The sequence below is a fragment of the Pelodiscus sinensis genome, chromosome 6 (assembly GCF_052426305.1).
Source record: "Pelodiscus sinensis isolate ZL-2025 chromosome 6, ASM5242630v1, whole genome shotgun sequence".
NCBI lineage: Eukaryota > Metazoa > Chordata > Testudines > Trionychidae > Pelodiscus > Pelodiscus sinensis.
This window is the reverse complement of record NC_143057.1, coordinates 110,076,276-110,089,942: the sequence shown is the minus strand read 5'-3', so window position 1 is coordinate 110,089,942 and position 13,667 is coordinate 110,076,276. Positions and strand designations below refer to the sequence as shown.

Genomic DNA, 13,667 nt, shown 5'->3' with positions numbered 1-13,667 from the left:
ATCAACCTGAAAATATTCATGTATTTTAAATTCTTCTGGGCATAGCCTTACAGACTTGCTGGTAGCATAGCCTATTACAGTACAAGTTGTGTTATCAGGCATTTTAATATCTGGAAAATTCAGTTAACTGGTATCTATAATAAGGGAACTTATAATCAGATGTTTAGACACAACAACCCCTAAATCTTTTTTCAGAGTCATCACTTCCTAGCATAGAATCCTAGGGTTGGAAGAGACCTCAGGAGGTCATCAAGTCCAACCCCCTTCCCAAAGCAGGACCAATCCCAACTAAATCATCCCAGCCTGGGCTTTGTCAAGCCAGGACTTAAAAACCTCTAGGGATAGAGATTCCACCTCCTACCCCCAGGTAATCTATTTCAGTGCTTCACCACCCTCCCAGTAAAATAGATTTTCCTAATATCCAACCTAGACTTCCCCCACTGCAACCTGAGACCGTTGCTCCTTGTTCTGTCATCTGTCACCACTGAGAACAGCCTCACTCCATCCTCTTTGGAATCCCCCTTCAGATAGTTAAAGGCTGCTATCAAATCCCCCCTCACTCTTCTCTTCTGTAGACTAAATAAGACCAAATCCCTCAGTCTCTCCTCTTAAGTCATATGCTCCAGCCCCCTAATCATGGGGGCCCCAGAATTGGACACATTACTCCAGATGTGGCTTCAGCAGTGCCAAATCCTCCATCCTATAAATATGACCCACACTCTTCGTTCCTAGATATACATATTGATCCATATTCAAACATAAAAGTCTCTCTCAATCAATAGTCTGTCTTCTTCATTATTTACCTATCTCCCAATTTTTGTGGCATCTGTGATGGTTACATTATCAGTGATGGTTTTATGTTTTCTTCCAGGTCATTGATAAAAATGTTATGCCAGAATCATTCCCCGGAAACACATCCACTAGTGACAATTCCCTGTTTACAGTTAGAGGAGAGTCAGAATCAATGTGCACCACAAAGCTACATTTTCGAAACACTTATATTTACCTACTATATATTTTAGACAGTTTACCTGTCTGTTTGATCAAGAACTCCTCCTAAGAGTTAGTAAGGAGCACCAAATTAGGTATACAGATTCCTCTTAGCATAACTTAAAACAATTTAAGAGTTTGGTGGTGCCAGAAAAATGGGATGTGCCTGGAATGGGATTGTTTCTTATAAAACCAAACAGAAAAGAGACAGATCAAGTAGAGTCCTCAAAACTGACACAACTGAATGAATATCAACAGAAACTGAATCAAGATGAGCCAGAAAAATAGGATGAACCTGGAATAGGATTGCTTCTCAATAAAACAGAGAAATTTGGAGCAGTGCTCTGTTTTGGCACAGCTAAATCAATGCTTAAGATCTGAACATTAGAAGGCAATGTTATTGAAAACCAAATTGATATAGCCCTTTTTTGCTAAAACATAACAAGTTTATAGGGATGAAGAAACAAAATACACTTGATGGAATTCACGAATTACAGACCCGAACAACACAGGCTAAATAGGCTAAAACTGCTTAAAAGGCATTGTGAAAAAAGCAGTGTGTCACCAAAAGAGATTTTTGTAAAAAAATTCCCCTTTATTTTCTGTCATTTATTAATTGATTTCTTTAATGCCTTTAACTAGGATCAAGGTGATTTTACAGTATCACATGCCCCCTACATGTAAGAGCAGATCACTTAGCCACTTCCTGAGGTGACTGCATTGTGTGTGTACATGCTATGTTGAGGGAAATGCTCTCTCATGGACTAAACATCTTGTCTGGAAGAGACTAGATTACTCAGAGGACACTGGTAATTAGATATTGGTTTGTGTGCTGTTTGTGTCTTTGTCAAAGGCTCTGGGTATATTTATAACAGAAACAACTCTAGTTTTAACAATTTCTTGCAAACAACTGGACATAAAAAGGACATACCTCAAATGTACAAACATATGATAAAAAGTGGAAACTCAGAGACAATATTTCTGATTAATAACCATAGGAAAGCCATTCATAACATCCTTCCCATCAACTTATCTCAGGCAAAGGCCAAATAGATGGATTTTTGCACCACACACCAAAAGGTTAAACTCTGACTTTTTCAGATCGGGGAAACGGAGTTCCACAGTCCAAGACCACTCCACTGTGAACATCCTGCCAACACGCCCCAGACATTCAAATCTAGGGGCTGCTAGCTAAGGCATATCCACTGATTTTAAATGCAGTCCTAGTTAGTATATGGCAAGTGGAGGTCTCAGTTATGCAAAACATGCAGGAATTCATAGATCACTATCAGTCCCTTAATTTGCACTCCTGTGGAATATGAAACCATTCACTTCTAAGACATGTGCAATAGCCTGGCACAGATGAAAATCAGCAATGAGCAAAAGCCATAATTATATGACAGTGTTTTCAGAGGGTTCATAAAAGACAAGTGTGTACAATTTAAAAAAATATGTCAAGTTGGTATCTTCGTTGGTAGTCACAGCAGAGAGGTCAAGTATGAAACGGGCCCAGGGATTGAATTATTCCCTTATTTTTCTAAGTTCCCTCAAGACTGAAGATAAATGCTATCAGGGCAATGTTGTTGAAAGTCTACAGTGCTACTCCCCATACTGTACATTTCTGAAGATGGAGAGCAGCTATCATTTAGCAAATGTTACCACAGGTTGAACCTCTTTCATGGGGGTAGGGGACTGGACTCGATGACCTCTCGAGGTCCCTTCCAGTCCTAGTGTTCTATGATTCTATGATTCCCTCTGTTCTGGAAACATCTATTGACTGGCATGATTTTAGTTAGCTGCATGTCCACTTACCATGGATGTGTCCAAGTTTCCTGGTCCCATAAAGTTCATTGACAGCCACCAGTCCTGATTCTCAGTGTTTTGTGCTGTTATTTAGCTCTAATTTACCCCTAACTGTTTTCTAAGAGCCCAGTAAGTGGTGAAAGTGTTGGTAATGCTGCTAGACAATATTGACCTCCTGTGGGTCAGCAAACTCTCTGGTTCAACCTGTAGTACAGAGGGGTTACCATTTACAGTCCCTAATTCAACAACACCAGAGCAAGTGCTGAACACAGGGCATCCCATTCACTTCATAGGCTGACTTCTCTCTCAGCGCTAAGCAGACACAGCTGCTTAAAGACTTTGCAAGGGAAAAATGACAGAGCTAGTCAAACATTAAACATTTCTTCCTGGCTGACTTTAGATACAACTTTTATAAACAACATGCAACTGTTAAACCAGCCATTCGTCTTCTCGATAGGACTGTCATGAATGTTTACATGTGTACCACACTCAGTGCCCCACAGCCTCCAAATAGACACTCTTCCACACACACAAAATGCACACTCTCACTGTCACCCCATCACTCACTGATCACAACAGTTACACAAGTGCCATAACACCCCATCCATCTTAACACCCACAAAGAGATCATCTGGCATTCTCATATAGACAGGCAGGGACCTGCTCATAGGACTGAGCCAAGTCTGGGCACAACATTGCAGCATGCTTGATGCCACACACCCAACTGTAGCCACTCTGACTGCCACAAGGGTCCTCAGAGGCTGTGTGTGTGTGTGTGTGTGTGGTGATGACACTCACTACCACAATACCGCAGTCACAGAATACACCATCAATCCAAGCATACAAAGAAAAGCACACACTATCATAATCCACCCCACTGCCACACAAAAGTCAGACACACCTGCCAAAGGAGGCTGCCATAACATAGGGACCACACAATATTATACACAAGAGTCAGTCACACCCTCCAGGAGACAGTCATATACGTTCTCATACACAAGCACACACTGGCTACCACCACGGGGCACTGGGGCAGAAACAGGGGAGGAGAGATCCCATTCTGACACTAGATGCACTCTCACATTACACAGTAATTACACCATACAGGACACCGCTGTCACGTCACTCGGGACGCGGGGGATGGGGGCGGCGGTTCCACGTGCTTGTAACACACACACACACACACACACACGGAGGCGGCAGTCTTGAGCTCTGGTGATAACACACACAGCGGGAGCAGCCCCAACAACACACACACACACACACAGATGACAGTCCCACGTCCAAGTAACACACACACACACGGCAGTGTGGTTCAGTAACACACACACACACGGCAGTGTCGTTCAGTAACACACACACACACACACGCGCGCTGCAGCCCCAGCCTGTAACACACCCCCGTGGCCCGGCCCGCCCCGCGCACCTGAAGCAGGTGGCCAGCTCGCCGCTGGGTTTCAGACACGGGTACCGGGAGGTGGCGACCTTGTTCTCGGAGCAAACCTCCCTGCGGAGAAGGCGGAGAGAGGAGGCGGCGTTAGCCAGGTGCAGCCGGGGCGGGCGAGCGGCCGGGGCGCGGCGCAGCGAGACCCACCTGTCGCGCTCCTCGGGCTCCTCCCGGTAGGTCCAGGTGTGCCCCAAAGCCAGGAGCAGCAGCAGGGCGGGCAGGCTCCGGGGCAGCCGCCGCCACCCAGCCGGGCCGCCCTGCAGCACCATCAGGCGGCCTCTGCTTCTGCGCGACTCCCTCGGCCTCCTCGGAGCACAGCTCCGCAGCCCCTGCCTGCCCCGCCCGCCGAGCAGCAGAGCGGCCCCCTGCGGCGGCCCAGCGGCGGCCAGATGTTAGCGGGAGGGGCGGGGGAGCGGAGCGGCCGCCAGATGTTCCACAGGGGGCAGGCAGCGGTAGCCAGCGGCTGCAGAGAGGCGCGGGTAGTGGGGACAGTGGTGTAGCTAAGGGGGGTGGCGAGCGGCAGCCAGATGATCCGGAAGAGCGGACAGGGAACCTGGGGATGGGGGCTTGGAGACGAGGCAAAGGCTGCGGCAGCCAGATGTTGGGGGCGGGGGGACAGAGGGGAGCAGTCGAATGCTGCGGCAGCCAGATGTTGGAGAGGGAGCGAGAGAAGGGGATGAAGGCGAGAGAGTAGCTCCCTAGTGCCCGTGTCCTTGTCCGCAGGCGAGTGCCGAGGGGAGACGCGCTGGAGTTGTGTGTGGTTGTTGAGGGGGGGGGGGGGGGAAGAGGTGTGTATAGGGGTGGGGTGGGAAGACGCAGTTTCCTAGAGCAGGGCTCTCCCGGTGCTGCTCCAGACGCCGTTCGTGCTCTCTTCGTGTTAAACGCGGGGAAAGCTCCCTTGGTGGTTGTTGTCAGTTTTTAATGACTCAGGCTCCCGCCGTATCCCCTGCTCTCTTTTTCTGCCTAGTGCTCCTATAGCAGAAGGAAGAGAACGAAACACGAGGGGGGAGGGACCAGAGAGATTATGGTGAAAAAACAAAAGGTCCCAAAGACGCTGAGACAGAAAAATCCAACCACACACATAACTGGTGCTCTGTGCCGGAGGAAGGATGGGAGGCTGAGTGTCTGCACATGGCTGCTTTCCAGATTCTGCCTTATCTTCAAATTCTCCCTCACAAGGACAGAATAGCCACAGAATATCTGCTAGGAGAGTTGTTTATCCTTGTGTGCTGTTAGCCCTTCCCTACCATCCACAGAGAGATCAGCTGCGGCCCACTGCATCATGTCACCCTGTCTTTTCACCGTTAAAAATCCCTTCGGGAACAAATACCATACAGGAACAAACCTGCAAAATGACCCTACCTTTGCAAATTGGGAGGAGAGTTGAGAAATCTTAAATCACTAAATGCATTTTTGTAGCAAGGGTGTTGTCTGCAACAATGAGACAAATAAGACAGGCTGTAACTCTAAGCACTTTCACCTGTACAGCTCAAAACAATTTACAGAAGTAGTATTAGAACCCTATTTTACAGCCAGAGAAACTGAGGAACAGAGAGTTTAAATACCAGATTGTGACGACCTTACTCCCACAACTAATCTGCTAACTACATTATAGTAAAAAAAGACCAAGTTGTGAATAAATGTGTATAAATTGTCCAGTATCACCTGAGAAGTTAGTATTAGATCAGTTCTAAGGAGGCAGCAAACTGGAAGGATTTAAGTTAAGGGCCTTTCAGAAATCTCCCCTGAGCTGCCATACAAACTCTGCTTTCCTGTGATAAGGAGTGCACAGTTTTGTTCTGTTACATGAACTAGCAAAACTACTTCTCAACATGAGCTTTTATATTTTGAGGGTACTGGAAGATCCTCTCTCACAATTATAATAAACATGCTTCTGTATATAGTCCTTTCTGGCAGATTTTCTGTTTTTAGGATGGAAATGCTTTAAGTGTTTTTTTCCATTCTAGTTCTTTATGTCCAAAATAAGGAGTAGGCAGAGCCAGAGCCCAGTCCTACTTCACTGAAGTCAATAGTGTTGGGGGTGTTCCTGGCAGGAATAAGCCCTGAGCTTCTCACTCAGCCTGACTTAAATTCTAAGATAATAGAGAACAAAAGACAGGAACCTGGTGTTTGGATCTCCGGGCTTTGTAAGCACCTGTCTCCATATAATGTTCCTTCTCTCTCCCTCCCCTTCCCAAGGTGGATGGGTATCCAATAACAGTGTTTGAAAGGAAGAAAAGCTTGCACTGCTACAACCCGTACTCTTCCTACAAAAGGAGTAGCAAAAGAACTATTTTCTAGTAATGCTAATCCAGCATTTTTTCCACAAGCAGTAAAAGTTCCCCTCCCCCAGGTTTGTTTTTAATTTAAAGAGATAGACCCAAATGGGTCTATTTGGCTCATACCCCCTCCAACCATACCACCACACTTTAGATAGGTTCCAAAATTTCACATATTGGGAAAGTCCCTGGCTTTATTATTTTTTCTATTAAGATACACCAGATAGGCTAAGGGGGATGATTAGATTATTGTAAATCATTGCTGTAATTTTTGTAATATGTAACATTGTAATTCAGTACCTACGCTACCCTTATTTTTTTATGTTCTCATCACCCATTTATGTAAGAAAGTTTGTACTATCAACAATATTATTTATCTTTTACAAAAACTAGCAACAAAAGGCCCCATTATGGCAAAGCCTTACACTTGCTTCATTCGACATAGGTGACTTTAAGGAGACTACATACATACAAAGTTAAGCATTTACAATACATATTTGCAAGATCAAGGTCTAAAAAAGCATAGTATTAACGAATTTTAAATATGATCACAATATACCAAAACAAGTTTAAGTTTAGATAATATCCAAACACAGGGCTTTTTGTTTTTCCAATTAGTAATTTTACCACCAGCTAACACACAAAAGATGTGGGTTTGATCTTTTTGCTTTGTTTCATTTTTATGGACATGAGGCCGAGCCCATTAGGCGCACAAGGGTTATATTTTTTAAAGTGTTGAAGTGTGCCATTGGTTAAGAAAACACTGAAGTGCTTTGACTGCCTCAGGCAGGAATAATCTGGAAGTTTTTGTTTGTTTTATTTAATACAATAAATAGGCATAAAGTGCTTTTTGGTGTGAGAGATGCTTGTCCTTACATCGAACCAAATTGTTTTGTTTTGACTTGCATAACTCAAGTATGTATAAAGTTGATAAAAGCTGTGTATGAAATTTTGGAGCAGTCTCAAAAAGCAGATGAAGAATTCATCATACTAGTGATGCAGATTAACAATTTCCTTGATGTTGTTTATTACAGGAATACAGACATTAGTGGCCCTATGTGTTTTTATAAGAAATAATAAACATTATACAAATTCTTATTTTTTCTTGAGTAGTTTGAGTATTTCAGAAACAAGGTTAATCAACTGCTCAATAACACAGAAAGTTTCATATGCTCATTTCAGGAGCAGATGGGCACAATCATTGAGAACAATGTGAAAAGATACATGGTAAACCCTGACATTCAAAATACTATTACAATAGGACCTAAAAACTTCAGTCAGAACTCTTTTGTTCTGGGCACTTCCCCTAAAAAACTGTAATCTTAAAGGCTGATTATGATGTATAAAGAGGACATTAAAGTATTACTTCTTCTGCACAAAAAGACACCTTAAAAATAGCAAAACTTCCAACAAGACTTCTAGCAAATCTGGTCATCCCTAGTTTTGCTAGAAGTTTTGTTGAACGTTTCAGAGATGTGCATTTTTTTAGCCCTTTACTGAAAGAATGAGAGTGCTGATATTTAACTGACATCTTGCCAAACATTTCCCATCTGTGTGAATTAAAAAGATGTTAAATAAAGAAAAAAATAAACAGTCTGAATAAGAATCACTACTGCTCTCACTTGGGTTTCGTTTGCACCATGTATCTTTGCTGTCATAATCCTCTGTAATCCAGCTATCATTAAAGCCTGCAAGTGAAACCAAGGCAGAACCAACCTGATGTTTAAACAAACTGAATAAAAGATTTTGAAGATACTTTTCAGATCTTCTAAATCAAAGAATCCATTAAGAGTGTGCAACTGATTTTTTTTCCTTTTGCATATTACTTTTCTTATAAGAAAGATCTCTACACACCTGTGTTGGAAGTGATTTGTCTCAGAAAAGTGAAGGCATAAACTGAATTTGTTCAAATTTGAACATGTGGTTCCAAGGAGCATTCCAGACCTGAAGTTTATACATCTAAATTATCCCTCTCTTGGATTACTTGGGAATTGATATGCTATTTCAGACTAATAGTCCATCTACTGCAACATCTCATTTTTAAGAGCAGGTAGGATCAGAGACTAGAGAAGGCACAAGAAAGCCTCTTCTCTAGTGAATAATTTATACAGTAACTAGTCTACATGGGGGCAAGCAGTTCTTCCTAGTCAGTTAGGGTACGTCTACACAGCAGCGTTATTTTGGAATAATGTAAATTATTCTAAAATAACAAAGAGCACATCTAGACTACAAGCTTTTATTTTGAAATAATGTTGAGATGGGGGACTTCTTATTCTGACTCACAGTAACCATAATTTGATGAGGAGTAAGGGAAGTTGAGGGAAGAGTGTTTATCCTTTTACTTCCTGCTGTGTAGACAGCGCCAAATGCCCAATTAAGCTATTTCGACTTAAGCTACGCAATTGACGTAGCTGAAGTTGCATAGCTTAATTCAACTTTAGCCCTGCTGCGTAGATGTACCCTTAGTGGCTGATAGAGAGGAATAGTAGGCAGAGAGAGGACTAGTGGAATGGAGAGGAGAAAGGCAGAGCAAGGAAGACTACAGAGAATGAAAACTGGCAGAAATGATGACGTGGGATAAGAAAAAGAGAAGTGTTGGGAGGATAATAGAGAAGAGCAGTGAGAAGAAGGATAGAGAAATGAAAAGCAGAAGTGAGGAGTACAATGGGGATAGAAGTAATGGGAGGAAATAGGAGAACATAAGTGCAGGAAAGAAAGCAAAGAGGCAAGCGAGAGGCTGATACAGGTACCCTCATTCAGCTCTGGTGGAAGCAGAGTGAAGTCACTGCATTTAGAGAAGTAGGGAAAAAAACAAGACAGAAGGAAGAGAGGAACAATTGAGAAGGTATGACAGAGCAGAAGTGAGGTAGGAAAAGAAACTGAGAAGTTAATGGCGAAGAGCAGTGTTACCTCTAAGCTGGGTCCTTGTGTGTCCACTCAGGAGAGCCAAATGCTGCCCAGCTGATTAGCCGAGCACCCACAACTAAGTTTTTGTTTCTACTGGTGGTGCACATTCATACAAGCCTTGGTGCACATAAAAATTTATTCTTCACATGGAGAGAAAAGATTAGAGGGAACATTGGTGCAGAGAAAATGATGAAGAGATAGGGGTTCAAAAAGAGAACAAAGAGTCCTGTGGCACTTTCAAGACAAATATATTTGGGCATAAACTTGAGGGCTGTAACCCACTTTGTCAGATGCAAGAAGTGGAAACTTCACTTTGGCAAGAACATAGACATATAAAGATGGGGGTGCTACATTGCTATGTGGAGGTCCAGTGCTAACAAAGCCCATTCAGTCTGGGTGGATATGGCCCACTCCCAACAGTAGAAGAGAAAGTGTTAATACTAAATGAGAGAAAATTACTTTTTGTAGTGAGGAAGGCACTCGCCATCTCTATTCAGACCCCGTCTGATAGTGTCAAGTTTGCATAAGATTTATAGGTCTGCAGATTCATGCTCAGATATGGCAACTTTCAAGACTGTTACTGAGCATCCCTGGAGACTGAAATACTCTCCTATTGATTTTTGAATATTACCATTCTTGATGTATAATTTGTGTCCACTTGTTCTTTTGCATAGAGACAGTCCAGTTTGGGCAATGTACGTGACAGAGGGGCATTGCTGGCACATAGTAGCATATACAACATTAGTAAATAGTGTAGCTGATGTGGTTAGATCTTATGATGGTGTCATTTGGGCAAATATGCAGTCAGAGTTGGCAACAGGGTATGTGGCAGGGATTGGTTCCTGGCTTAGTATTTCTGTTGTGTGGTACATAGTTGCTGGTATTTGTTTAGGGCTGTAGGGGGCTGTCTGTAAGCAAAGATTCAGTGCCACAACCCTAACTGGGGGAGAGGGGATCTAAGTATTACTGTTCAATTTACTATTATATAAAAACAAGCAGGGTAAGGAAAGAGTGGTTATTATTATGATCAACTAGGGAAAAAGGAACTTTAACCTTTTAATCAGATATTTTCATTAGAAAACCTATAATACTGGTTGAAGGCAGATTAAATTCAATTTTTGTAGCTTTATTCCATCTGATGGATCAGTAACTTTGGGAAAAATGCTTCAGAAACATCTATAGAATGGACACTATAATGCTTTGCCTCAAAAGTCCATCACAGCTACTGAAAAGCAATGCATAAGAAGACTGTTTTCCCCCCATTCACAAATACTTACAGAGTTCAGCTCAGATTACTAACAAAAACATATGGCTTTTGAAAATGTCCATTAGAACAATAGTACTGCTGACTAAGCAGAAAATAAGTAAACAGTACTGATCCACCAAAAACATACACAGCTACATATATGGCACATGAGATAATACTAACCAGAGCTGACATTTCTCTCAGGTTCGTTTTAGGTTTCATTTTGTTATAAAGAGATTAGAGCTGAAGAATGTGAAATCTGGCTATCAGTCATCAATGGCCTAAGGTGTATATGTGCTTCTTGTCAGACCTGACCTCTCTGACAAGGCTTTGGTCATCATTCTACATTTAGAGACAGTAAAATAAACAGTCCCTTTCTGTGTAGTCCTTGCAGTTATTAGAATAAACTATGTGAAGTTCCGAAGCCATTCTGTCCAATTGTATCATTGCTAGAATAACCATCACTTTGGAGTGCTCACGGTGGCTGTAGTTTTAATTAAAATAAAATGCAACTCTGGCGTTGCTTGCTTGCATGCACAGGATAAAAGTAATAGGTTCATTTTATTCAGGAAGGAGTTTTTTTGACACCCATATAGTGACACAGATATTGGGAACCTTACTCTGTGTGGTGCCATGAGCAGAGCATAGGACTTGGAATCTAGAAGAGAGCTGATTGAACAGTCAGCATTAAACCAGGAATTTGACAGCTCTGTATTTTTATGGCTTGCAAATAATTCACAAACTGATCTTGATTTCTTGCATGAACTCCATGTCCACAGAGCAATATAGATGGATCTTCCTTAGCCACACATGTTTGAAAACTGCAGAAAAGATGGACTTGTGACTGAGACATAGGAGGTTGGGATTCAGTTAATTCTTTCAGACTTCCAGTGTCACTTTGGGCAACTCACTTAACGTCTGTAACATCCGTGCCTTGTCCATCTCGCCTAAGCTATGCTTTTTAGAGACAGAGGTATTCCTTTTTGCATAGCATAATAGAGTTCTGCTCTCAGTTGTGGCCACTAGGTGGCTGGTAATACAAACTAATAACAGTCCCTTCAGTTATTCATTATTTGCAGTGTGTGGTCCTGTGGTGTATTTTCTGCTTCTTGCCTGGACTACGAACCTTGTAGCAGGATAGTGCCACGTTGATTATGGGGAATGGATACACATAGACGTTATGTCAGTTGTAAATAAGACATATGCATAGTTTACTAAAGAATTTCTGCACTAGAAATAGCAATAGCAAGTTAATGGACTATTGGGAATATGGAAAATTCTTAGAGATAAGTGATATAAGAAGTAGGCTCAAATGTTCACTCAATGCAAGACAGGCACTTTAACATTCAAGCGTACAACATCTGTGTCCACTTTTCAAGTTTGGCTTGAATGGTTTCATGAGTCACCTATCTTCTGTGCACGCTATATCAGTGTCTGCAATCCCTCAATATCAGTCTACTTTGTGGGTTTTCCTCCAACCGCATCTTAACTTTAAAAACATGCCATTTAAAAAAAAAGCCATCCGCTTGTTTTTACATTACATGATGGGAGGCAAATATATGACCTTATCCAAGTTTGTATTGTAAACACTGTAAAGAAGGGCACACTTCAAGACAGATCCAGGGAGTTAATTATTCACAACTGCAGGGGCGTCTGCTGGGAGACCAAATATATCTTCAGTATAGTCATCCTTAAAGAATTATTTTAATAAAAACCTGCTACCTCAGGCAAAATATTTTACACATATCCATTGTTTTTCATTTGTGCCTCTCCCAGCACACCAGTTATTATCATTATGCTTAAAATTTTTCAAAAGTAGCTAATGATTCTGGACATGGAACTTGAGACAACTTAAAAGACCCTGGTTTTCAGAGGGTAGGTCCTCAAAAAGATTGAACCCTTTTAAAGTGTTGAGTTACACACCCAGACACTAGGCACCCAAAACCTAAATACTTTTAAAAATCTGGCCCTTGGTTACTCTGAGAAGTGTGGGCTTAATACACGAACAACATCCCAAAGCTCAATGGTGGATGAGGACCCTCAGCAACTCACAGTACTGGAATATAAGATAACGACACTCATGTTCAATGTACAAATTTTAGTTTCTTACTTGTCCCTGTTTTACTGACAAAAAGGAGATTAACGTACTGCTGTGCTCATTTCACTGTGCGCTTCTGGAATTGCATAGTCAAACACTTGCATCACTCCATCATGAGGGGCAGCACTAAGCCATATCTACATAAGTAGTACCAATCTTGTAGCCAGACTGTGGCTTAAACCACTTGTCTGTTTTTTGGAGGGGAGTATGGGTGTGGAATGAAGCAGGGTAGATAACCCAAGGAGAAATTCTATCTGTGCACTGCAGCGTGGGAGGACCACATGTGACTAGAGAAAGGCCTAAATCCACCAAGGGACTTCAGCGTTGCACCACAGAGCAACTGCCTAACTTTCTAGGTACCTAGAAAAGCACTGGAATAATGGAATCCACAAACCCTGAGAAATACAGGGAGCGTAGGTGCCTAATTCATGAGGAGAGACAGGTGCTTAACTATGGGATCAACACAAGAACCAGCAATCTAGGCAGAGCCTGGACAGAGTTCAGGAGTCTAAGTCTCTTTGCAGATTTGGGTCAGAGCATAGGCTCCCCCAATAATCAGGTCTGACTGCACCTGCCTTCTATGGCAAGACAAGCTCCATAAGACATCTCTACATCTATTGATAGATTAAGGGTTTTTCTCTCCCCTTCCATTTGCATTTGGGCAAAAATTTAATCCAAATGTAACAAACCCATTCCTGGAGACTGAGAATAAACACTGGGCCATTTAAATAGAATTAGATTTGTTCAGGAAGTTCTAAGCATTTAAAACTTAAGGCTATAATGGCAGTCTGAATAAAACCTAAATAGTCAAACAATATATATATATATATATATCAATATATATATATATATATATATATTCACTAGCAAGGGACTAATAGTAATGTGTATTGCTCT

General features: G+C 42.1%; 1 protein-coding gene across 8 annotated transcripts in view; it reads right to left on the bottom strand.

Moving 5' to 3' along the window:
• Positions 1–13,667, bottom strand: part of CCBE1 (collagen and calcium binding EGF domains 1) — a 286,875-nt gene that overhangs the window by 180,885 nt on the left and 92,323 nt on the right. The window contains exons 1-2 of one of the 8 annotated variants that reach the window (XM_075932600.2): positions 4,388–13,540; positions 4,220–4,300 (exon numbers count right to left, since the gene is read on the bottom strand). The exons of the other annotated variants lie outside the window; for them this stretch is intronic. Of the exons in view, the coding sequence (XP_075788715.1) occupies positions 4,220–4,300; positions 4,388–4,509 (203 nt within the window). The 5' untranslated portion in view covers positions 4,510–13,540. Of the gene's footprint in view, positions 1–4,219; positions 4,301–4,387; positions 13,541–13,667 lie in introns of those variants that run through there. 8 annotated transcript variants of the gene reach the window in all.